The sequence below is a fragment of the Tyto alba genome, unplaced genomic scaffold, assembly GCF_018691265.1.
Source record: "Tyto alba isolate M040663 unplaced genomic scaffold, T.alba_DEE_v4.0 Super-Scaffold_44, whole genome shotgun sequence".
Classification (NCBI taxonomy): Eukaryota; Metazoa; Chordata; class Aves; order Strigiformes; family Tytonidae; genus Tyto; species Tyto alba.
In genome coordinates, this window is record NW_024881320.1 from 3,640,566 (window position 1) to 3,666,565 (window position 26,000).

Consider the following 26,000-nt stretch of genomic DNA (forward strand, 5'->3'; position numbering starts at 1 on the left):
AAGTGGTGGGTCATCCCGAGGAGGGTGCTCTCAACCTAGTTGCTAAATCTGGGAGATTTTTTTTTCCCCATGCTACTCTGTTAGCAAGTTTATGGGGAGTTTTTCACCTCCACACTGGCCAGACATGTGTCAGCCGTTACCTGGAAGTCTGCTGCTGTCAGCCCTGTGCTGAGTCTGGGCTACTAAGTCTCACAAAGAAGCCAGACAGGTGACCTCAGGCAAGGGCCATTCTAACACCAAGACATAACTTGCAGCCAGCTCAGAGCAAGGACAGAGCACCTGCCTGCAAAGGATAGCAGAAGCATATCTAAGACTGTCACCCTCCCAATCCACAATGAGCAAAATCCTTTATCCTCTTGCAGAATTAACCTTTGTTAAAAAGCAGAGATCTGCATTACCTAATTCATGCACCTTCCACCTGATGCTGAGCTGCCCAACGCAGTCCTTAGTTTAGAAACATCATCACAACCCTCATAATAGCAGGTAAATCATTAGAAAGAGATGAAATGAACTGACAAACTGGGAGTGGGAACTTCAGACAGTACGAAACTATTAAAGAGACTTTGAGTCAGCTATAGATTAGTAAACTGCTCTATTTATTACAAAAACAATAAAAACTGAAAGGACCAAAAAGAATGGGGAGATGATAAGGAAGAACATATGTCCAGATGTGAAAGGAGATTAAAACCACCATTTTAAGTGAATATTCAGTGTAATTCTTCCAAAAGGAGCATTGCTTCATGTGTCACAACAGGAATGCATTAATGTCAACTGTCATATTTTCCCACTCTAGAGAGATGATGTTGCAATATGAACATGAATACAATTAATGCTTATTACAACTGAAGATATACATAATTTGCCTGCAATACATCTTAAAATATATATGTGGGTAATGAAAACAGCAAGCTGCAGAGTTAGCTCTGAAAGAACAAAGTTTAGTTGAAAAGAGCAGAATATATATGTTACAATCCTTCTCACTTTGTTTCCTTTGTTTCTACAAAAATAGAACATGTCCAAGTATAACAAAAAGAAGGAATTGAAAAGGTGTTGGAGCACAGATTAGTCTACCCTGAATTTGCTGCTCCTCGGCTGTAGTGTGGCCTAACGCATCATAGCACAAAGCAACTTGCACTGTGCCAAGGTCAGTAGGATAAAGTATAGGAGGCAAGGCCTGTTTGAAGCTAAGAGCAAACGGGAGGCCAAAGCCCAATTTCAATGTGTATGAATGAAATGCCCCAAAATATCACACAAAGACGTTAAAACTACTTTTCATTGTAATTCCTGAGTTCAAATTAAAAGGAGTAATACAAAGAGGACAGCTGGGCTTTTCAGAAGATGCTTTGTGACACTGAAATCATCTAAAATAAGCCTGTTTCATCTGGAAGGACTGCAAGGCCTTCAACAGCAAGTTATGAAACTACATGCTCAGTGGCCTCTCTAGAGCCTCTTGATCCAGAACTGCAGAAAGGTGGTGAGGCTGGGGGAGAAAAATGCTTAGGACCATGTTTTCAAGTGATATCTCTTTTGGACTTCCTTCAGGGGTCATGCTTTGAGATTACTTGTGGCTCCACCTTATTTTCAGGGTGCTGGCCATCTCCTGATTCAGCTGGGATTCTGGTATGCACCCGTGCAGAGGCAGGAGGCCTGGAACCTCTCCCTAAAAGGTAGCTCTAAGAATTCACCCCGGAGCCTACGTTTCCAAACCATGCAGGGTGAGTCACAGATGAAGCAAAGGCAGAAGCAAGCACTTTAGCTCAAAGTATTTGTTCCTCTGTGCTAAGCAGTAGGCAACTGTGCCTCTCCAAAGACAGTATACAAGAATTCAGCTCTACTACAGAAGATTTTGGTAAGTCACACACTTTCTTCTCTTTTTTTTTTTTTTTTTTAAAAAAGGCCTGTGAAAGAAAACAAAGGTTAAATGCCCAAGGTGAGTCACAGTGTGAGCTACATCCTCATTCTGTCTCAAAACCAGTGTAGTTGTTGACAGCTTTGGGATAAGTATCTCTAATTTTCCACCTGCAGCAGCTTGGGATGACGGCTCTGTCTTCCAGATCAAAAGAGCCAAAGCGCCAGTGAATGTATTGCTTGTAAGCAAGGTGACGCAGCTGGGTGTTGATACTGCTATCCGTCAGGTCCAGAAAGGGGTCTTTGTAGAGAAGGGCTTTATTCAGTGTGTGACTGGACAGCACCAGCTGCTGAAACCAATGGGAGGTTGTGATGCACTGCCCTTTTTTCTTTCGGCAGCAGAGCTGCTCATGGTACTTCTGTGTTGGCTGGCATGTGCCACAGCAGCACCACTCTGGGCAGTCTGGGGAAGAGGCCCCTTGTCTGAGAGGTTGCCCCAGCTCATATTCTTCATTATCATGGTTATAAGGGGTGTGCATCGCCTCAGATTCTTCATTACTATCATTCTCACTGTACTCGCTGGTGCAGCAGCCACCAGCATCACCGAATTTCACAGAGTGGCTCTGCAACAACAATTAAATTAAAGAAAATTACAGAATTAAAGAAAACAGCATTTGCTGCTTCATCCAACTACAGAGAAAATTTGCACCAGTGATCCTCACCATTGGGTTTTTCATTTGACACAGCACAATAGGGATAATGATGATAGATCAGCAGATCTGGAGGAGGATTGTCTTTCTGTGTTGGCAACGCCCACCCTAGCGAAATCGAATTGACACCGCGCAAGTTGTTTTAACACCAACTCACTCCTGCTGGCACATACCCACCATAGGAAAGCAGCAATTTTTAGCTGACTCGAATATACATGCTCTGGTCACAGGACCTATTAATTTGAAGCGGACAATAAGAATCTAGTTATAACCCCTCAGAATCTAATCTAGAAATATGAGGAGGTGGGGGTGGTGGAAACCCAAATCAGTTTGGAATGGCATTCCTCAGTTCTCCCTTCTGAAGGGAGGATCCCCAAGGTTAAGTGTCTGTCTTTACCTCAACAATGCTGCCTTGAGCACGCTGCAAGCTTTTTTTCAGAGGCTCCTTTATCAAGGTAATATGTGGCTCATCAACGTAGGACACATACATCACCTGTGCAGCAGAAATGAGCACTGTCAGCTGGAGTAGTTACTTGGAGAACTGAAAACAAACACTGCATAGATCTGACCTCAGGGCTTGGGTTCTGCAGTCTGCATTCCAAGAACAATCCCCTGCAACTGCATGTTGCAAGGGCCCTTATTTCCAATATCTGGGATAGCAAGGACATGGGGAGCTGCAGGGACAGGAGGAGATGATACGGAACTAACTGTAGGAGCGGGGTTGTGCTGGGCCTTTAGGTACTCTCCTCTTCACTCTTCTTTGAAAATAAATGTCTAAAAAGTTGGGGGATTAGTAGAAGTAGCCTAGAGAAATAAACATTAATGCCTTGAAAATGAGGAAGAGGCAACTGAAGTTGGCAGGGAGGAAGCTTTGAGCAGTGTCCTTTTCATGGACAACCTTTCTGTGACATCCTTCTGCTGTTCTGAAGGATCACTATTCCCTGGAGTTTTCCCAAATAGAACTGGTGTGACTCTGCCATGCCAAGGTTGTGTGTAGAGCCCACTGCACTCATGCAGTGCATGCAGTGCACAGCTCCATGGAAGCTTCCTCAGTCAGCTGCATTTTTGTATCCATACAGCAGCAATGTACATTCTTTACCTGTCTTGGATTCAGCACAGTCTCATACTTTTTCCTGTTGTAAATTTGGTAGAGTGGTGATGTGCAGCAGCCAGAGCAATTACCTATACAAATAGCAAATTCAATGGCAGTTGCAACCTGTGCATGAAAAAAACAGCAATTGGTGATTCCACTTTCTTAATGAGACTGTATCTCCAGAACTGTTTTTTTTAACACAAATAGTAAGTCTCTCACCAATCCAAAATAGGAGAGCATGGACCCAATGTTTTTAAGGAGTTCAATGCTGTTAAATTTTCTACCCTTAAAGAAAGCAGAAAAGAATAATTGGGAGGCGAGATTTGTTATCATTCATTCAACTTAATGGCTTTTCTCTTTCCGTCTCTTCACAATGTATCTTTGTCTCTTTACAATTCAGTCAATCCCAAAATTTCATAGTCCATCTCAGACACTTTGCAGGGAGGAGTAAACAACTTGAAACAGTGGTGACACACGGGGTTCATGACAATAACATCATGTCATGGTGATACCTGTTATTGCCTCAGTCTTAAACAACAACCCTGCCCCGCTCCCATCCCCGCCATTTCATCCTCAGCTTTGCTCGCCTGTGCTGCTCAGTTCAGTTTAAATCTACTCATCTGACATGGCTTCCATCCCAGAATGATGGACAGGAGAGAGGAGAGGGGTGATTGGCAGATCTGGGGCTAAGGTAATAACAAGCTTTCTTCTCCTGCCACAAGGAAAAATAATTGCATTTACTGTGCCAAAGACAAGGACATCAAACCGTATTCCATAGACTTTGAAAAGGGTTCTCTGCTCCTTCCCATACGGTAGCTTGTAGTACCTTGCATATCTGCAAAAGAGTAAATGAAGATCTGTGCAGCTTCCCTGGGGGATATAATGCCATGAGGCTGGAGAACACAACAAGAGGCAGTTTCTTCTCCCTTCTTACTCCAGCCCTTTCAGCCTTCTGAAATGAAGATGCTGAGGCCAGATTGATGAACAGTATTTTGCCCAGCATCTGACCTAGCAGTTGAAACTAAATTAATACATATATAGAGATTTAGACAAATTAAAAATCCAACTAATGTCCAGTGAGTGTTTTGCTGTCTCAGTTCAAATTGGAACCTGACACTGCAGAAAGAAGTTCAGGCCCAGGTAAAGCAGATAGAAAACTCTGACAAGGATATGTGAAGACCTGGCAATGACAAGAGTGCCCATGCTCTGGAGACTTTAATATCATGTTATCTAAGACCAACTCTGAACTCCTGAGCACACTTCAGCATGCTGGATATCAGCCATTTTCCATTCTTCAATCAGGAGAGAGTGGCAAGAATCAGTGAGTAAAGTGAGCCTTTACTAACTACCAGGATCTTATTCTAACAAGAGCATGACCCTCCTGATGCACAGCTCTCATCAGCTTATGGATCAATAAGCAGTCACTGAGCATGGAACAAAGAGATCCTTTTAAATCTGACAATGAAAAGCTGGCCGTACAGGCAAAATCATTACATTAAACTGAAAGACATGCTAAAACACACAATGGTACTAATACCCAACCTCTGATAACACCTATATGTCTTCTGCCTCAGATATGCTTTCAGGACTTAAAGTGCTGTATTGTTCTTGACTGGTTTACTTGAGTGATCTCTAAAGCCTGTTCTCCTTCATTTAGGTAGATAATTTGGCTTAGCTGAAAGGACAGAAGGTCACTTCCAGGGGTGACAGATACTCACAGATCACTCTGTCATTGCTAATCAAAATTTATTTTATAGTTGATTGTCTGTTCGAGTACTGAAAGAGTACATCGTTTAAGCAGATATGTCTGGTGTAAATGCCATCAGCTCAGCCCTCTGCTTTCTAGCATCTCCAGGTACTCATTCAGACATTGGAGACATCTAAAGAAAAATACACTTTCCTCCTTTCTTTTCTCTTTAGGTTCAGACCCTGCTGCTCTGCTTTGACATCCTGATGCTAACAAACCATCCCAGAGCAGGTTTTATTTGATTCCACTCTCTCCTGCACATCCTACTGCAAGCTAAGTTTGGCAGACTTTCAGAGTGCTTTTAATCAGAGTTCCCTAGATCATGCGATCATTTGCTTCCCATTCACCATGATCTGATTTGTATTCTCTGAAGGCAGTGACTCACTCAGAAAAACACATCGTAATGTGTTCTGTTTTATCCTTGCTTGCATAGACACAAAATGCCCTTTTTCCTGTGCTGAACAGTTCCACAGTCCGTGGCCAAGACATGTTTTACTGGAGCCTGAAAGCCTACAGGTCAGTTAGGTTTTATTTGAAAGTTTTCCTAACTCTTTCCAGAATCAGAGGTTTTCTCTAGCCCTCGGGGTAGAGATTATTTCACATCTGCTCTCGATGGCCTAGAAGCCTTCTCCTCTGTAACAGCTTTATGCTCAGAGCTGACCTGGTAAGAGCTTTCTTTATCACTGGCTGAAGCTTTGATCCCTTGCACCTCAAACATTTCTTTTCTTTTGGTAGGCTAAAGCCTGTTTCCATTTAAATCTATCACAAAAATTCCATTTGGAACTGAGATGAAATCAATAGGGCTCCATGCAGACAGGTTATAAGCTGCCGAAAGTAGCTTTCCTGACTTCTAGGACAGCTAGACTGCAGGAGAAGCAGCATTCAATACATGCCCCGTTTCTTGCAGTCTGCCAAAATTTTCTCCTGCTATTGATCTTTGTTAGCTTTAGGAAACTGGGCTGGATGGACCTCTGATATGATAATATTTTACATTCTTACAACATGTCATTGATGTAAAAAAAGTTTTCTTGAAATACATTAATTGTATGATAATCTCTAGCTCTCCCCCCCTTACTCACTTGGGTAGTTCTACTGAAATCAGCAGCTCTGTTTATACAAATTGGCATAAACCACCTCAACAGTGTACCAGGGTTTGTGCATGTTCTTCGCCAAAACTTGTTTTAAGGAGTGTTATGCTCAATCTATTCACTGCTCTTCAACTTTTACTCTCTTTACTGAACTACTCTGCTCCTCTTTTTTAATTTTGGAGACATTAGAGAATGACATTTCTTTGCCAGTAAACCCCTTGATTAACAGATACAGAGTCAGGCCACCAGGATGTGGTCTGGCATCATGCACACTCCCAGCAGCCTGTGTTCTCAGACCAGGCTCACTTCCTGCAGCAGAGATTTCAGCTGAACTGCAGCAAAATAATATTGCTACAGACTAGTATTTTGATGCTTAAAAGGTAACAAATTTGGGGCAAACCCATTCGTGGCATTTTGACCCCAGTTGTTATCTGAAATTAAACATCTTCAAAACTACTCCACTGTTTTCTTCCAAAAGCCTTAAAAGAAACTACTTTGACTACAAAAATGTATTCAATAGAAAGGTTGCTGGCCTCAGCCTCACAGCACTGTCTTGCTTTTTCCTTGTGATCTCCCCCACCTCCTGTCTGTGGTTGCCAGGTCAGAGGGAACACCTATCTGTTCTTTGCACAGCTCCAGCACAATGCAGCTTTGGAATATGCTGGCAGCTCCTAGACAGTTATGGCACTCATGTTAGCATCACAAATGTATGAAAACCCATAATGTTATAATAATCATGCCGTGAGTCAAAAAAAGAGTGTTGTTACATGAGAGTTTTGACTTAGATCTGAGGGACAACTTCAGTTTTAAACATGATGATAAGCATTTGATAAATGCTTTGTGTAACTATTTAGAACTGGAGTCACGTCAACGATTTTGTCAAAAATTCTCATAAATATGCTATATGCACACAGAACCAAAAGCTCTAATTTGATTTTGAATAAATCTTGATTCAGTGAACTGTGGGGTTACCCAGATGGAAGAAAAACACTTTGTTATTTTATTTGTGTTAATTGCCTTGGGAAACTCACAAGTTTAGGTAGTTTAAAGCCTCAGTTGCCATATGGTGGAATCTGCCTAAACTATTCTCTCTGTTAGCTCCCAGAATACTTGTTGGAAATTTCTAGGCCTTTCGACATAAATAAAATCTGCAATACAAGCATGCTTATTTGGAAGATGACCATGGTGATATACAACTGCAGTAACTGCAGGTTAAGGACATGACTACAGGAGTGAAGGAAGAGAATCAAACACCTTGTCATTTCAAGTCATCTTTCTCCACACCTCATCACATCTTTGCCTCAACTCAGAAAACATGCTGCTTGCTTCATATAACATTTTTTTACCTGAAGTGGAATCCAGGGTTTATTCTTTTGTCATCGAGGCGGCGGAAACCATACTTTGGATGGCAGTCATAAGACCAGCTGTCCAAGTTACAGTCCCAGTTGATCTCAATGGCAATGATTCCTCCCTAAAAACAGACACAGTAAGCTTAGGGACTAGTGCTGTGATTGCTGCCTGTGCTAAACTGCTGTTAAAGTCAGCAGAGACTTGAGGGATGCCGTCAGCAGGGACATATCTCTATAGACGTGCTAACAAGCAACGTTTGGCAATCAAGCAGTATTCTATGGAAGTGACTTAGTTACATGACCTAGAAGCTACCACTCATTCAGGCCTTTCCTATCTTCTGTCTGTTTATCTTAGTAGCTCAAGTGTGGATGTAGCTGATATACTGTAACGGTTGTTTCATTGCTTTAAACTACATACAGACTCAAACCAAAAGTCTGAGTGCAAGCCTAAATTTTGTAGGCACTCAGTCCAAAAGTTTTGTCTTGAATGCACTGTGCCAGGCTGTGAATCAAAAAATGCGGCTCAACTGATGACTCTAGGCAGGATGCTTTGTCTCTGCTTTGATTTTACTCATCCGTTAATACTGACTTTCTAGAGGTGTGGCTGGATACCGTGTTAAGGGCATTGACTCAATACCCTAAAGAACATAGTGAAAATGTAATGGCAAAAATAAGTGCTTTTTGACTCTGACTATAAACTGCCATTTATGCCAGTCTGGCTTTTGGATTATTCCCCCAGCAACATGATTTAGGATCTGCTTGAGTAGAATCAAAAGATGACCACCAGTGACAGCTTTGTATAGGATCTATTTAAATGCACCGTGCTTTGTAAAAGGGCCTCTACATGCTACAATACTAACAAAATAATATCAACTCTGTCAACATGGGTCCCATCTGGTGTGATGTTAAAGTACATTTAATTCTTGAAAGTTGAGGTTACTTTGCTTCTCATACAATCAGTTTCCAAACCTAGAACAATGCCGTGTTATGGCAGACAGCAAAACATGCAGGAAGAGAATCAAGAAAATGTTTTAACACTGAGCATGAAAAAAAAATGGTATCACAGACCTTTACTGCCATCTCAGAAAAATTCTCTTTTGCTTCCTGAAGGATATCTCCCAGACGGAAAATTGGACAGAGCGGGGAAGTTATTTTGTTGTATGTGCAAGAAGTATTTAATTTTTGTGGAATATTTAGTCTGTGAAGAACACACACAATTGTTTAAATTTAAAACCAAGCTGAGGCAGCTACAGATACAGGTAAAGGACTTCACACTCACTAACTAGAACCTGTGTTAAATGTGCTGGGTTTATAAGTAAGCGAGCTTTTGGTTTTGTAGCTAGCAGATCTATATATACCTAACTGGAATCTGGGAATTAAAATGAATTCTTCACTTTTTGGATATTATCACCAGCAAAATTTTACCTGTGTATACTAAACACTTTCACTTCATAATTTGAATCACAGGTCTGTTGTGCTATATTTTAGTGATTTTACCCTAACATAAACCAGTGTATCTGAATGAACAATTCTATTTGTTGTCCAGTGCATGGGAGAAACAGAGTTATGCTGGGAGGCTCTGTTCCCAAGATCTCCTTATTTCTCTTGGTTCCTGAAGGATTATTAGGGCTAAAGAATTACAGAAACTTGGTACTTATCACTCCGGCATATACAGTCCTGAATAATAACCTTTTTGAATAAAGAAGGTGCCAATTTATACAATCATTTTTTCAGAGCACAACTACTCACTCTTCAGAAATCACTGAGGAATGTTTGCACTTACATGGTATAATTAAATTTTGGGAAGTGAATGTTGTTCTTTATTAGCACAGTGAAGTCTTCAGAACTCCTCAGAACAGCAGGACTAAAAAAGAAACATCAAATTAACTAACTTCTGTTACTTAAATACATCAGTTAATGTTATGCTACTTTACTATTACCTGGAAAGCTGTCAGTAGGAGGAATATGTTGCTAAGAATAACAGGCTGAAATGCAGGGAGTTAGGTGGCATAGGGGAAGAAAGATATAGGTGGTTTTCTTAGTTTTAGGTATAAATTGTTCTCCCTCTAATGCACTTGTTTGTGTGGGCCAGGCTTAACTGGAGTCTCTACACGCAGCTGAAATATGATCTCAGGAGACTTCACATAGGAATCTTGCTATAGAACAGTAATAAGAAATTACACCATTTGACCACTGATGATTTCTGCACAATGAATTGGCAGTTTCATTGCTCATCCTCACAGAGAGGTGGCCATTTACACCAGAGCTGCACAGCTAGTAAGAGTATAAGAACGAGCCATACACTCGATCCTAGAGGATGTCTCTGGAAGTCAGTTGTCAATCACATCACTAAAGGTTGTCCTGTCTTTCTAGCAGATACTGGTTTGAGGACCTTCCCTGCAGTGGTTTGTGTCACTAAATATGTAGGTGGAATGCAAACACAATGGAAAGCTGGCTGCCAGTCTGACCCTTCCTCAAAAGAGTGATTTCTCTGAAGCTAATACGGCAGGAAAAAAAGAATTTTCCCTCAAGTTGCCAGCTGAGTAACCTTGGCTAGATTGTGTGAGATAACCTCTGATACACTCCAGGACTTGCCAGGGCTATAGAAAAGTAAGAGATACAATTTTTAGCATTGTTTGTCTAGCATAGGGACTATGCTGAACTGGAATATTGGCATTGTTCCATTTTAAGAATGAACAAGGAATATTTTAATTTCCATCAAGACAGCCATTCCAAGGGGGAAACTCAGCCTTCAAAGCAGTCATCCACATAAAGGACAGTGCTTCTAAGCAGGGCATGTTTTTCCTATCATTGTATTTTGAGCAATGCCTCTGTATGAGAGATCTGTGATGACAAGAAGCATGTAAGCTGGATGACATGCATCTTCCATGAGAGACTTCTCATGAGTGTCCTCTAAACCAAGTCAGTGAATAAGACTCAATTGCAAACCAAATTAATATTTGTGGACACGAAAGTCACTGATAAGTTTCATGGTATAACAGTCAAGACATTAATAAGTATGTTAATTTTTAAGGAACTATACCTATAATGTGAAACTGTCTATAATTCATCCACTGGGAAGCATCTGGAATCTGATGCAAGGCTCTTCTGTCCTTCAGCCAGCTAATCTGACAACTGTGCCCTGCCTCACGCAGAAATGAACAATCAAAAATAAAAGAATCTTAATGCCAAGATGCAGTGGCTTTGTTCAGTTCCTGCCGTAACTAATGGGAAGGAAAAGGAGGCCTCCTGTATAGTTTATGAAACTTACTTCAAAGGAATTTGGACAATAAAGACAATCATGGGCATAACCAAAGCTCAACATTGCTATCTCAGTATCTCAACCAGATGGCAAAGCTTCCTGGGCTCTGACCTTGGTCTTATGTATCATTCTGGTAGAAAATAAACACTCAGCTTTGCCTTTTAGTGATTCCTCATTTTTTCCTTGCCAATGGAACTTGTGAAGGAACTTTACACATCAGAAGTTTGGATCAAACCTTTCCTCCATTATTTTTGGCCCCTAGTAGTGACTGACTATGGGCACTTTAGAGGAAGGTTAGGAAACAAGACAGAATGTGTCAACTGTGCAATGTAATTAAAAGCAAAATTCCCTCTGTAACATACACAGCAGTGAGCCTACGCAGTGTGACATTTAAAAATGACTGGCAGTCACTGAAACTTTATAAAAAACCCCTAGGATTTCATTAAGTCAGGAAGCTCATGCATATTTTTCTCGGATGCTGTGTGAACAATTGCAGCCTTCCTGTTGTTGGACGAAGCCTTTTTCAGATCACAACTCTGTCCACAGGAGAAGGGAATGGAAATTTTTTTAAAGAGCTGAAAAAAACTCAGCAGAAGGAGCTGTAGGAGTCACTGTGGGCTCTGGAGGGGACCTGACAGTAGAAAAACTGCTCAGTCTCTGCAGTAAGCCCCAAATTGGGGAAAAGATAGGATATATGCATAGAATCATGCTTGTATCTTTTAAAAGTAATGAGTTAATAAAAGTGATAATTGATTTAGTATCTTACACATATATTTCAAAGCTGGTTGAGAGGAGCTAAAACTGATTATCATTTGCTCTCTTAGAGTATAATTTCCACCATTTCAGTTGAAATCAAACCCTTTATAAAATTTTTTCATGCTTTGGCTGATACAAAATAGAAGTAGAACATTTTCATATTGGAACACTGTACAGTCATGGGCTTAAAAAAAAAGATGGCTACAAGGCCAATCCATCCTACTCTCTAGGTCACAGCAGCATTGTTCCATGGAGTCTTTTTCCTAGAGTTTTCTTCTGCTCATTATTGCAGACTGCCAATGTTCAGGTCTTCACCATCTACCTAGAGAAGATGGAGAGACTGTTCTTCAGTTTCAGGTGGATCCCCAAACACTAGCCTGCAGCACAATGTACAGACATCAAATCTACCCCTACTGCTCTGGGAGGTGGAAGCAACGTCACTGTGATAAATGAACCCACAAAGAACTTCTACACCATAGAGGCCTAAGCCTTGCAGAAGAAAACCCCAAGTTAGGAAACTTTTTATTTCTGTCACTGATTAAACTCGCCTTACATTGATGCATTTTCCTTGACATTTGAATTAATGAGCCAAATGCCTCTAGTGAATTCAAGATGAGCCTGTGACATCTAAAACTGTTTCTATGGCAGCTGCATGATGATACAAACTGGGGGCTATGACCTCACTGCAGAATCATACAGCAGGACAGATTGTTAGAAGTTATTTAGATATTATAAAGATTGTTAACAGTATGGCTATGAAGGAAATAACTGTTTTACATACATGAGATCTAGATGTGCCTAGGCAGAAGGATTATCCTAAAATTTCACACCTGTCAAAGTAAATCCTTCTTTTGACATCAATAAAATGCAGATATTTCTTTCACTTACTCAGGGGGGTTTTCCATGGGTTCCACAGGGCACCATGCCATGACCTCACAGGTTTTAACAGTTGTATTATAATCCACACATTTTCCCGTTTGAATTCCTGTAGAGAAACAAACTCTCTTACTCAGCAAAGACAAGAGTTTCTCACCAATTAGACACAGTTTCAATGTGTAAAGAGGATTCCTCCTCAAATGTAAGATAGGGAACTTGACATTTCAGATTGCTGCAGCTTTCTATAGGAGGAAGCTGTAGGAAGAACTACCCAAACCATGGTCCTGCCACACCCCACCAATCCTTATTTAGCTGTTTGCTTGGGTCAACAGTGCTTGTCATTGTTTGGGCTGAGGGTGAAGTAATTTCCTTTACAGTTTCATGTGAAGTTATGTATCTGAGTCTTGGGATGAATTGAGAAAGCAATTGTTTCAGTTAAAAGTTTAATTCAACACTGTAAGCAAATTAAGCAAGGATATAAAGATGGGTAGAAAACCTTAGTTCTTTCTGCACTCCTAGAAAGTCAGCATTTTTTGTGAGCATTTAATTTTTACCAGGGAAAGTGTTAATCCAGCCAGCAGCCCAAATTCAGGGAATCTCAGCACTACAAAGAACTCACATCGCTGATGAAAATGGTATGATGCCTTCTGGACAACTGGTCCCAAATAAAGGACTCAAGTCCCGACTTATTCTGAGAATTACCTAACCGTCATAGGGGTGTTACAGACCCTTCAAACAGATCCTGCAGTCACTCCACTTGCCAAGCAGCCACAGACTTCACTGGGAGTGACTGTGAGATCAGCCCTTACTTACACCACTCAGTACTCTTCTTCACATCCCCCTTTCCTCTGCTCCCTGCCACTGTTTCTCCTTTTAGTAAGGGTGCACACAAGCTGATAAGAACTCAGTTTTGTGGTTTTGGAAATAGGTTCTCGGATACCTCTTAGGATTCTGTACTGTTCTACTGCAGTTCTCCAAGTTGGATGTTGCACATGCTGTACTGGTCAATAATGCAATAGAAGATAGTACCTACAAAAGGTATTTCAATCTGAAAATGCCATTTACATACCATGACTGTGGATATCTACACTCCCTTTTTCACAGGACTTGTCTGAAGAGCAGATAGCTTTGGCAAAGGGATACTGAAAAAAAAATACATAAAATAGCAATATAAATATCTTCCTCTCCACACCTACATAAAAAGTCTTACTCAGCTTCAATGTAAAAATATCAAATAATAAGAGAAAATAATAATGCAGAACAGGCATAACCCTTACTGACTATTTAGCTTATATGAGATAAAGGCACAGTTACCTGCAAAAACATAAAAAAGCCCTTTTCTTGTTTACAATAACATTTTCCTTTATGTCTTTTCCCATTTTTCACACTCTCTTCTATACTATTAAGCACAACAAATTTAATACTGGACTATTTAATTCTTCGTTTACTAACAGTCCCATATACTTTTGCCAGTGAAAGTCAACTTGTATTCAAGAACTACTCTGCAAGGTCCCACTTCTAGGCCAGCCAAATGAAAAGGAGAGTTGCAGCTGATGAATAGGTTTGACCTACAGAAAGGAAGGAAGAGAATACGTAGGAATGAACAACAGTAGTAGTGAGAGCACCATATTAGCAGAGAAGCTGATAACAACCCTGTAGCTCCATCATTCCTTTGGCTTTTCCTCAAGAGCAGCAGCAATGACAGAGAAGCTGGACAGCAGTCACTGGCCTGAATGTCATCACCTCCTGAAAGCGATGCAGATAGGTTTGGCTGCAAGGTCATTGGTGCAAGGGAAAGTCACAACTGCCAGCTGATTCCCCAAGAAAGAAAAGGAGCAATTAAACTAGATCTTGCATGTTATCTCCTGAGATACAGACATAAAGAACAACAGTATTTGCTTGTACTAGACTGCTTCAAGGACAGTCCACTCTTTTACATCAACATGTATTCAATACATCCTAAGTATAAATCAGAAAACATATTTACCTCAGGGCATCTCTGCTCAAGCTGATTCTCTGTCTTAATGATGTTGGTCATCACGAAAAAAGAGTTTACTGCCTACATGGAGGAAAGAATATGAATCCGACTGAAATTTCACAAACTTCATTCAGACCTCAGTCATTCCAGAACATCACCTGGAAGGACAACAAGGCTGTTCCTGCTCTACCTCCCCCTGAGAGACATTCAGATTCTACCTGGCACAAAGAGGAAAAGCCAGGGACATCATCAGGGCAGGAATGAGTATCCAGAGGCAAAAGAGCACTGATTTTTTTTTAAACTGGCATTACAACTGAGAAAGATACACTAGCATTAATCGGTAATAACACTACTGTGTTTAGTACAGCTATACTAGAATGAATCTGTTCCCAAGTTTGCTATTACTAAAAAATTGATTATGTAAAAATTGTGTAACAAATAGCACCACAGAAATCTCGTAAAAGAGGGTATTTTTTTTCCCTTATATTAAGGGAGGAAAGGAAGATTTGGCTTTAAACATTCCTGTCTCCAATGTAAACTAATCACACTGAATGGTAGGGTAGAGACACATCACGAAAGCAATCAGATGTATCAATGGAAGTTGAATACTAGACTGACATTAAATTAAGACTTGCCTGCATTGGAATAGTGTATTCTGCTGTATCCCAGATCCTGTTGTCTTTGTAAGCCACTCCCTTCACACTAGTGCGAACTGAGCTGTTAACTTCATCCATCTCCTGATGGAGTCTGTAAATGATGACTATACAGCTGGCCGGATAAAACAGAAAGGACAAGGAAGCTCATAAAGATGAAACGGGTCAGACAAAATGCACTGCAAGATAAAAGTCAGATGGACATTTTAAAGTAATTAAGAGCCTTTTTGTGAGAGACACATGCACCCACTGGACCAAAGTCTGCCTTGGTTTCACTTTCGGCTTTGTCAGAAATTAACTGATATATGCAAGAAGAGAATTTCTATTTTCTCATCCAAAATGATATAGATAAAATGGAGGTAACATCCTGGCCCTTCAGATGCCATTTGTGAAACACCAATTAACTGCAACAGGGCTTGATGTCATCCAAAAACTTTCACCTGTGTTGCACTGCTGTGTACCTAGACTTTGACTTTTTCTGTCACAAACAGTAGTCTCCTCTCTACTTTTTTTTTTTTTTTTTTTTAAGAGAGCTTAAAATACTGTCCTTAACTCTCCAGAGTGACTATTTTTATGTCTCATATTGATTGCTTCACAAACCTTGGCCTAATGTTTTCACTTTCCCATTAATTGAATGTGTTAATAAAAGGAGGAAGGACACCTGTTTTTAAGCTGACAGGGAAGTTATATAGCTCATCTAACTCATAAAAGTATCGACAACTTTGAAAAACTACTGTATGTTTAGAAGATACCTTCCACACTACATAAAAGTGATATAAAAGGTTTGCTTTGAAAATAAGACAAAAGAGCTAGCACTATTTCAGTTCAACATGACTGTTCTAGGGAGGGAATAAAATAGTATCTGAAGAACAGAAATACAAAGCAACTGATCAGTGTTCCTTTATTTAGATGGTCTATTACAATAGCATATCAGCCTTTTCCTTGTGGAGAACTGTGCTTTGGGATAACCATGGTGTTGGGAACTGGCAGTGGGAACCCAGCTCTGAGCAGCAGTAGGTGGGTATATTACCTTAGTAAGGCAACTTGAATTTCCTGCAGACTTGATTCCTTGTGAGATTGGGATCAGTGTGCTCACTGTCCTGGCTTGCTGCCCTCCCATGAGAATAAAACCAACTTTATGAACATTGGCAGACTTTGTTCAGCAAGCACTTAGCACTGAGAACAGCCCTAGTTTGGCAGCAGAGAGGAAAATCTGCCCTTTAGAGACAAGCAATTATTGCATACTCCTAAAACATCTTATTGTTCTTGAAATCTGCTGCAAAGGGCAACTCGCCATTTCATCTGACCCTGAATAGGAGACTCGACAGAACAGACTCTAATCGCAAAAACACCGGTGTAAATCTGAGATTATTTGCTGAAGTTATTTTGGATTTTTCAGACAAGAAACAAAAACAGACAGCATGCCAAGAAACAAAACTGAAAGTGTTTTTTAGAGCAAGCTTACTTAACTGTCCAAGGACTGCACTTTGTTACATAACATCCTATGCCACGCTTCCACCACAGAGTTCCCACAACCATATCAACCTTCCAAGAATGGTCTAACACCAGATCAATGACCTTGGTTGCTGCCACAAAACTCAAAGCGCTGAAAGACAAGCTATAACCAGACAACCCCCAATACAAGAAACATTTGCTCATGTGCAACTCAGCGTCCCCATGCACTTACCAAATAGACAGAGCAACAGTTAGAGAAAGGAAACATTTCACCCATCCCCATGTAACACTCTGAAGGCGTATGTATTTCTGAGAGTCGTACTGAGTCAGGCTCTCCAGCCAGCCACTTACTCCCATTGCTGGCACTTCCTGCAAGATACAGGATTTTGAAAACTGCAGCTGCCTGGTGACCTCTTCTTCCACCCCCTGCATGCTTCCTGTGCCACCCCACTTAAAGGCACAGTCAGAATCCTGGATGAGAGTGGTACCATAGGCCTTGTAAAGAACGGCAGTTGATGAAATGGAGAACTGCCTGACGAGCCAAGTCCTTTGGTTTGTTCATAGAAAAACCACCAAATTTCACCCTGGAGCCGCACAGCCGATTGCTCAGTGTTGTTCTTGTCACCTTCTGTTTATGGCACCATCTCTCCTCAGTACCACCAGACTTTGCCAGTCTGAAGTAACGCTGGGACAACTGTAGACATGAGGACAAACAGATGGAATCCAGCATCACGTTGAGCTCCTTCTGTGCCTTATTCTCCACCACCCAACACTTTACACCAGCACAAAGAAGGTCTAATGCACTTATGGACTAGGCACATACATTCAACACCCACTTTGTAGAGGTGGCAACGGCCATGCAAGGCTCAGGGCGATAGCAAAGCAAGCTTTTGGATCATCAATGGCCACAGAGATCTCCAGCTTCTCCTTTCACATTGCATGGTACACCATCCTATTTGGTCTTAGATTGGTTTTGTATCAGGTCACGGGATTAAAAGGGTGTAACAACATCACTACTCCTCTCTACAGAGCTTACACATGGCACATACTTTGGCTGCTGCCTCTCCTGCTCCACAGAACCATGCACAAGCCAGAGCTCGTCAGTGTGCTGCAAGCCAACTTTTTGCATCTGGTCCAGGGGATCAGGAAGCAAGTGTGAGGCCACCATCTGACACTGAACACAGGATACGGAGCTGTCAAGATGTGAAGCTGTCAAGGTGGGACCTGTAAATCTCAGGCTGAGTCTGAAAGACAAGAAGCTTGGATCAGAATTCATCAGACCCAGATTGAAAGGACCAAGGTCCTCTCTCTTGAAACAGAAGACCCGCATAAAGGCAGAAAATAGACAAACCTTAGAACACAGATCTAATGGTTTTCTTCCAATCTTTCAGTATTTTAAATCACCTGGAATGCTACCTACGGCTGTAGTCATAACAAAACATTCAGAACCAGACAGGCTTCTTGGCTGTTGGTATCATCTTAAATGCTTTAGTGCACATGAACAAGTTACATTCTGCACAAACAGGCTTAATTTTTTGAGACATCAGTGATCACTCCTTAGGCTTTTGCTGATCACAGTCCATAACTGCTATGGTTGGTATTAGTGACATTTCAGCAAACAAAATCCTGCTACATAATAATGACTGAAAAAGCTGCAAGTTGGAACCAGAAACAGACCTGGGATGCATTTAGGTGTTAGAATAGCCACAAAGAAACTGATTTTTAATATAACACAGTCAGACTTATGTGCACATACACATATTTATAATAAAAGAGACAAACAAGAGGGCTCAGATTGCATAAACAAAGTAGAAGTAAGTCTCTTCTCTTCCTAAATGCTCTTGTTTTCACATTAACATCTTCCATCTGTTTGGGATCTGACCTCAGCAGCTCGGCTGGACGTATTCAACTTGCTTATGCTGTTCCCATATAAGGTGATCTCTCTTTGCCCGTGGAGCATGATTTTGATTTGCTCAGGTTTCGTTCCACTCTGATTTGCTGGCCTGTATGGTCGAGCTCTCTCACAGTTTTGCGAGGCAGTCATTCACACAGCAGTAGCTATAAAGGGAGGAGAAAGTCAGGAGGGAGTAACGAAGCAATGCCTGCAGCTCTAAAGAGCTCTGGATAGTTTATTTGCAGGCTCCATTCTCTTTTTTCTGCACATTGCCTCTGTCTTTTCAATAAGCAGCTTCCATAAGCCTTTCCCAAGCGATATAAAACATAAGCCCTATCCAGAGAACTGGGTGGAACTATAGGATGAACTGTTATAATTCCTCTTGTGTCATGAGGAAACTTTGCTTGAAACTCTGTATCACTCTCCATGCAAACTAACTTGGGAATTTGGAAAATGCCCCCAGAATTATACAAAATATATATATATGAACACTGGCGTCCCATTCTGTAAGAGTTAATCCAGATACCACATCACCCCAACAAAGATAATTTCAGACAAGTTAAGCATCAAACAAGTATCTTGGCTGCTTCCTGTTGTATATTTCCAAGGCTGCACTGAAGGCTATCATCTCTTTTATGTCTGTGAAGATTCTGTTGTAATATAGAGGTCAAGACACTGAGCTAAACCTCAACTTCTTTTAAGCAGTAAGTTTGAAAATTCAGACACCACTACAGACTGTAAATATCAAGCAGCACGTGGGCAGCCTGGAGCAGCAGTATGGCTACTTTGGGCTCCACGTATGAACAGCTTAAAACTGTTGGAAGAAAGGATCATGAAAACATACAACTTTAAGGATGACACAGGATCCCACATGCTTTCCCCAAGTTGGGAAGTCCTGTAGAACTGGGCTCTGATGTATGATTTTGCTCCTGCCTTCAATCAGTTGAGATTTCAAACAGGCCATCAAGCTGGAGCTCAGCCAGTTCAGATCTAATGACATCTGGCCATGGAAGTCTCCTTCCCCAAGAGTCAGAACAGACTTCATGGGTTTCCACGACAACAGAATGAAACGATCTCACCATCTTTTTAATTTTTTTCTTAGCTTGGTGTTTTCTCAGACATCCTTCCTTTTATCTGTTGCCTCTTTAACATTACAGAGAGATGAGAAGAGGGGAATGTTCCTTTGCTTCTTAGGTGTGGGGACTGAAATAGTCTGATGTAAAGGAGAATCTCAGAGCAGCACCTGCACGCTGTACCCAGCACAGATCCCTCTCCATCCTCAGCACTGTGGGCACAATTGCTCTCTCCTCTGCACCCAGGTCTGAAGAAAGGAGGTGTATCAGTATTTTCAGAAACAGTGTTTCTCTAGCATTCACCTCTTCCTATTACCTATTATTGTGGTCTGTGGGGAGCAGACCTGGCCTCCAGCACCTCCACAGGAAATACCATTTTCATTTGTTCTGTGTATTCTACAGGCTCAAAATACTCATCAGAAGAAAAGTGTAATCAATACCAGGAAAGCATGTCAAGAGAAAGTACATCTCTTCTGAGAATTTGTAGGTAAATATGATTCCTAAAGGTCAATATACAGACTGAAAGCACAAAGGAAACATGATCTGGTTTTGAAGTTCAAATCCAAGAGTCAGGAGACTTGGATTATGTTCCTGGCTCTACCACAGCTTTCATGCACAATCACAGGCAACCCATCCATCCCCTCTGGAACTTAGTTTAGTCAGTTGAAAACTAGGACACCAATGCAGTGTCGCTTTTCAGGCTTCCTGTGAGTACCAATAAATAAGTATTTTATGAAGTGTTTTCTGTTCCTCAGAAAGAAAAAGGGAGATAACCTAAGAGAGACGTGGTGCTTAAAACTGTGAAGTATTATGATTGCTATTTACTGAGTCAAATTCTGCAGTGATTTACAACCTGTGCATTTCAATTGGCACCAATTTAATATGACTCACTGCATATTTTAATCCATCATCTGTGGACTCACATGGGATTCTAAGACTATCCAAGAAGCTAATTGCAATAGTAGGGGCTCCAAAATCCATCTATTTAAGGCCTAAGCATGGGTTTTGAAGGATCTGCAACAAAAAACTTACAGATTGAGAGATACCCGTTTCACAAACAGCTTTTTTGAAGCTCCTGTCCTTGTTTCAGATTTAGCATAGCTATCATATTTATTGCTACTTTGAGGCACACTGACAACTGATGTTCAACCCCAAGGGCATGAAATTTCCATTTGTCCCTAATGAAGCCTGGGCATAGGACAGGCATTCCCATTTCACAAGGATCCTCTGTGCATTTTTCCATTTCAAAGAAATGAAGTAACTATTCACCTGATATGTACATCAGCCACACTTTCCATCTCTTTATGCTGCCAAAGACTGCCAGAAATCTTAATTGGGTAACTGCATCAATCTGTTTGTACATCTCCTACACATGCGACAACAGCCTCCCTCTTCAGAGACTGCAAAGCTATGTATATACTTTAAAGAGTGAATCTCAAACCTATTTCTGCCGTTCCTTGCATCAAGAGCACTTATGCTGTGAAGAAGCCCAAGAGCCTCGGCTGTGGAGTGCACCCCCAGCATCACCAACAGCAACCACAGCCAAGCAGCTAAACCCACCCGCAGTGGTGCTGCCCCTACCCCTGCTGCCTCACACCAGGGGCCTGCTGCTGTGGCACCGCCAACCAGCTGCCCTGCGGTGAGGAGCTGTGGATCAAAACCCCAATTGAGGGCGGGAAGAGGGAGACTGAGCGTCCCAGAGCCCCGCGGGGCCGGCGAAGAGGCGCGGCGGGAAGGGCTGCCCGGGACAGGCCGCGACGCGGCATAGCGCCGCGTTGCCTTCTCTCAGGCCGCAGCCGGCTGCAAGAGCAACGAAACAATCGAGAAAAGGGCAGCGATCGGCGATCCGCCCTCCGCCGGGAGAGCCCGGGAACGAACCGCCCGGGAACAAAGCGCCAGTGGCGACCGCGCTTCCCTCCCTACCGCTCTGCGCATGCGCGACGCCCCTCTCCCCCCCCCCCCCGGCCCTTTTCCAGGCGCGTTGGCAGAAGGGGCGCTGTAGCGTCGGAAGTGACGCCACCGCCCCGGCCCTGGCAACTGTTACCAGGGTAACCAGGCGGCGCGCGGGCGGGCGGGCTGAGGGGCGAAGGCCGCGGCCGCCTCAGGCCGCTGTGAGGGGCCGGAGTTTCCTTCGTTAGGTCGCGGAGTGTGTGTGTGTGTGTTCCTGTGTTCCCAGCCACCTCCTCCGAGCTGAGGGGGGCGGTCGGGCCGGGCCCTGCCGATCTCGGTGCCAGCTGAGCGCCTCCCGGCTGCCGTGTGGGCCTCGCTGAGGTGGTGCCTCCACCCGCGCTCCCCGCAGCCCCGCCGAGGCCTCGCGATCGCTTCTGTCTTTTCTGCAGAGGTTTTTTTCCAGGACACGATTATGAGTGATCAAATCCAGTTCATTGTTGAGAAGCTCAATCAGGAGCCCTTCAGGAAGAACTACAATTTAATCACATTTGACTCCTTAGAGTCAATGCAGCTGTTGCAGCTGCTCAATGATGTTCTGGGGGAGATTGACCCAAAGGTAAGGAAGCCAATTGGAGGTGCTCAGACCTGTCTAATTGCAAATATCTTAAGTGAGCTTGACACAGAAATTTGCTTTTCTTTAGGTTTGGCTCTGTATAATCTTGTGGCATGTTTGGTTTACCAAAATAGCTTGTATGAATCTTCCTGGAAATAAGTGTGCCCAGCAAGAATCATTTCTGTCTATACCTCTGTGTGTTTTCGGCAAACCAGGAAACGTTTCTTGGGCCAAGGATACTGGTTCCCTGTCCCCCAGAGACTGATGACTGTATATTTTTCATTGGGAATTAGGATACAGATCTTAACTTGGCTCATACTGATAACCACCGTGTTCTTAAGTCAAAAGCCAGGCTGTTTTGTACACATACAACAGGGCAGGAACTGATCAAGAACTGCACCTCATGATTTATCTGATGCAATAGATATTGGATCCCTCTCCTTTGAGGCTACCAAAAGTGTGTGTAAGATCAGAGGGGATCATTCATACATCTGGGGTGCAGATATGTGTGCTTGGCCGTGCTGGGATTTCTGACTTGGTGGAAGAAGTCAGGTTGTTTGCATAGATGAGGTCTCATGAGCAGGGAGAACGTATATCTAGAATCAGTTTACCTGAATACACATGTTGGAGAAAAATCCATTAGAAGAGAATGGAAGTTTGGTGTTAAAAAGAATGTTCCATATGGAGGACCTCACTTTGTTGACATATCGTGATAAATGGATAAAGTTAATTCTTCTAACGTTGCTAGTTAATTAACATGACTTGGACAAACAGTGGTTAATTATTTTTTTTTTTTTTTTTTTAAAAAAAACCTATTTAGCATGCTGTTGACATTAGAGAGGAGCTGCCGGAACAAACAGCTAAAAGAATGTTGAGTCTTCTTGGGATCCTTAAATACAAACCTCCAGGAAGTGTATCAGACTTGTAAGTATCTTTTTGTCTACACATAACAGTAAAACCTCTTTTACAGCTTATGTGGTAACGACCTTTCATTCAGTGGTTGTGTGTATTTTTGACCTCCAGTATCCCGGTGGCTGTGTTTAACACCTTGAAGACAACTCCTCTCTTGTCCCTATAGAATATGGTATAGGGGCTGTCGGCAGAAGGCTGCTGCAGGTGTAGGCTGCCCCTCCGGCCCTGCTGGAGCAGCTGCTATAGCGGAGCCAGCCAGGAGAGGGTGCCGCTCGACTGGAAGGGTCGGATCTTTTCCCCATCCCTCAAATCCAGCTGCCCGAGGCTGGATTGCACCCTCCCGCGCCAGGTTATAACCCAGAAAACCCACACTCTTCCCACATTGCCTTTATTCCCGAAGAATATCGCTGAAAAGGAAGAGTCGTTGTTGCTGGCTTTAGCGTTTTGATGTGTTATGGGGTTTTTACCTGTGTCAAGGTAGCAGAAATGGGATCATAAATAGCAAACTGGCATCATGAGTGTTTTCTCTTTTAACAGCATTAAGAAAATCATTAGAGAGGGAATGTGAAAATATTGAAAATTTTTTGTTCTAAACCAATGTTCTTTGAGATTTATTACTATTTTCTTTTTGTTATTTTTGTATAGGAGTGTATTTCGCCAAGGGTTAGTGACTGGAAGCAAACCTGTAATTCATCCTGTTTTACACTGGCTTCTTCAGCGGACCAATGAACTCAAGAAAAGAGCGTACCTGGCACGTTTCTTAGTAAAATTGGAAGTGCCAGCAGAGTTCCTACAGGATGATACTGTGGCTGACATCAACAAACAGGTAGCATTTCTCATGACTGCCAACATTTTACATTAATTAATTGCCAGTAGGAGGAGGAATAAATGAATCGGGGAGTTACTATTGAGATACATGTTCAAGTGAGTTATGTTAAGAGCATGTTAAAATCAAGGGTGGGCAAAGATTTGTAATAAGAACTATATGTCTTGACCACCTTTCTTCCAATAACCCTGAAATTGTATATTAATAGGTAGCATTGCATTAAAAGGTTCTAAGCCCATTAAGTACTGGGTACTAAATAATGTTCAGAGCTATGTTGGCTAAGACAGATTTTTATTTCTTAATTTTTAAACATTTTTTTTTTCCCTATGAACTACAACATGGATATTTTTAACTTTATAAATTACCACTTCAAACTAGGCTAGAAAATGTCCTGACCAAAAGCCAAAGTCTCCTAATTGTGAATTGATTGTATAGTATTTTAGCGCCATTTAATATTTGTATTAGCCTTATCCCACTTGTGCTTCAACCGTTTATTTTTTTGTGAATAAGTAAAAAATTTCTTTTTCCTGGGCTGATGTTCCTACTCATTATGTTCCCACTTCTTTTGTGAGCATTGAATGTTGATTTTAGATAGTCAGAGTGGGTGGGTTTGAAATGTAAAGCTTAAAGTGAACCAAAGTTATGTTTTTAGATCTGTATTATCTGAGGTACATATTTACCTAATTTTTATCCTGTTCTCTATGCCTTTCATTATGTATAGTGACTTGCAAAATCACAGTGGTTTTGAATGTTTGTAACGGAGAACTCGATTTATTAACTGCACTAGCAAAGCTGTATAGTCTGACTGAAGATAGACTAATCTTATTTTTTTGTTGCTAACAGTATTGGATTTATAACTTGGAATAACTAAGCAGAGGTAGCAAAGAGAGAAAGGAATGCAGATTATATGTTTTTTTCGATATGTCACAGTCTTAATATGTATAAATATCCAGCTCCATTATTTCCATTACGTAAGATGTATTCCTTTTTGGGATTACAGTAATATAACCATCTTATTAAACTAATACCCTGCTGATTAATTCAAAACAGAAGCTGGGATAATATACTGCCTTAATGTAATGCAAATATTTAGATACTAATGAATTAAAGAATTTAGCCTAAATTATTTAGATATACAGGCTTGCAATAGTGTCTTTTAAGAGAAACTTATCAAATATGAGAGTTGGGAGATCTTAGAACATGGTCAAGTTTTACGGGTGTATAGAGTCAAGCTCAGATGTACTTCTGTGAATTATTGGAACAAGATACTCAGAATACTTGCCACCTTCCCAATTGTGTTACGATTTAGACATCGGATTGGTTACAGTATATAATTTAAGAAGTAAGCAACTTCAGGCATAAATCTCGTTGTCCAGCCTTCAATAAGCTGCTCCCAGGCACCAGGATTCTTTCTTTCCCCTATAGGAACCTGGGTGTTCTTTGGTCGTTTGAGTGTCTCTCTTATTTTGAGTGTGCATGGGGTAGCTGCAGCTTTTATTCGGTGAAAGTGAGAAACCTCCCCTGCATAGCAAACTGTGCTATGCCCTTGTTTGAATCTTGCCATTGGTCTTGAAATGTTGTGTCTCAATAAGGAAAAGACTTACTAAACTCCCCTTTTGAAAGAGGTTGGGAACCCACACAAAGGAAAACTGTTGGACATCACCAATCGTGAATATAGTCACTCAGAGACTACCTGCTATTTCAGTATTTGTTAAAGTATATAACTTCTATAATGCCTAAGTGATATAATGCAGGCCAGTTGCATTTTTACTCCTACTTCTTTGTAACTCGTTCTTCGTTGTCCAGCGTGTGCATACCTTATCATACCTTTATTTGCCATTTAGTCAAGCTCTTTCTCTATTATTTTATTTCCTTCTCAGTAGCCATTTTATTGCTATTTTTTAAAATTTGTTCCAGCTTGTCAGTGTGTGCCTGATACTGAAACAAACAAAAATGAACAGAGCATTCTGGATAGTG

At 41.5% G+C, this 26,000-nt stretch overlaps 2 protein-coding genes across 6 annotated transcripts in view; one reads left to right on the forward strand and one right to left on the reverse strand.

Moving 5' to 3' along the window:
- Nucleotides 1-605: 605 nt before the first annotated feature.
- P2RX7 (purinergic receptor P2X 7) lies at nt 606-17,187 on the reverse strand. 2 transcript variants are annotated; one of them, XM_033008440.2, is made up of 13 exons: nt 17,048-17,187; nt 15,343-15,475; nt 14,717-14,788; nt 13,799-13,871; nt 12,742-12,838; nt 9,619-9,699; nt 8,904-9,033; nt 7,833-7,957; nt 4,393-4,486; nt 3,871-3,936; nt 3,658-3,774; nt 2,956-3,051; nt 606-2,471 (listed from the first exon to the last, which is right to left on the reverse strand). In XM_033008440.2, exons 1-13 carry the CDS (start codon nt 17,170-17,172, stop codon nt 1,956-1,958), a joined length of 1,725 nt encoding a protein of 574 aa, XP_032864331.2. In that variant the 5' UTR covers nt 17,173-17,187; the 3' UTR covers nt 606-1,955. The 2 variants fall into 2 exon arrangements, with proteins under 2 accessions (XP_032864331.2, XP_032864332.2); XM_033008441.2 differs by lacking the exons at nt 14,717-14,788; nt 15,343-15,475 and having other exon boundaries at nt 17,048-17,166.
- Nucleotides 17,188-21,805: 4,618 nt separating this feature from the next.
- The window catches only part of IFT81 (intraflagellar transport 81), a 49,282-nt gene continuing 45,087 nt past the window's right edge, over nt 21,806-26,000 (forward strand). For 3 of the 4 annotated variants that reach the window (XR_004409305.2, XR_004409306.2, XM_009970337.3), the window contains exons 1-3: nt 21,807-22,288; nt 23,106-23,209; nt 23,843-24,023. Coding sequence is in view for 2 of the 4 variants with exons in the window: in XM_009970337.3 (XP_009968639.1) it covers nt 22,145-22,288; nt 23,106-23,209; nt 23,843-24,023 (429 nt within the window). In the remaining 2 variants the exon portion in view is untranslated. Of the gene's footprint in view, nt 22,289-23,105; nt 23,210-23,842; nt 24,024-26,000 lie in introns of all 4 variants that reach the window. The other variant, XM_033008216.2, reaches the window with a different exon arrangement.

Excerpts from the sequence above, each read along its gene's own strand:
- P2RX7 (XM_033008440.2), bottom strand. The coding sequence starts at position 17,172 with ATGGGAGTAAGTGGCTGGCTGGAGAGCCTGACTCAGTACGACTCTCAG. Across the intron at positions 9,034-9,618 it reads CCAAAATTTAATTATACCAT|ACTAAATATTCCACAAAAAT; the intron begins GTAAGTGCAAAC and ends TGTTCTTCACAG. Across the intron at positions 7,958-8,903 it reads TTTCTGAGATGGCAGTAAAG|GGAGGAATCATTGCCATTGA; the intron begins GTCTGTGATACC and ends GTCTGTTTTTAG.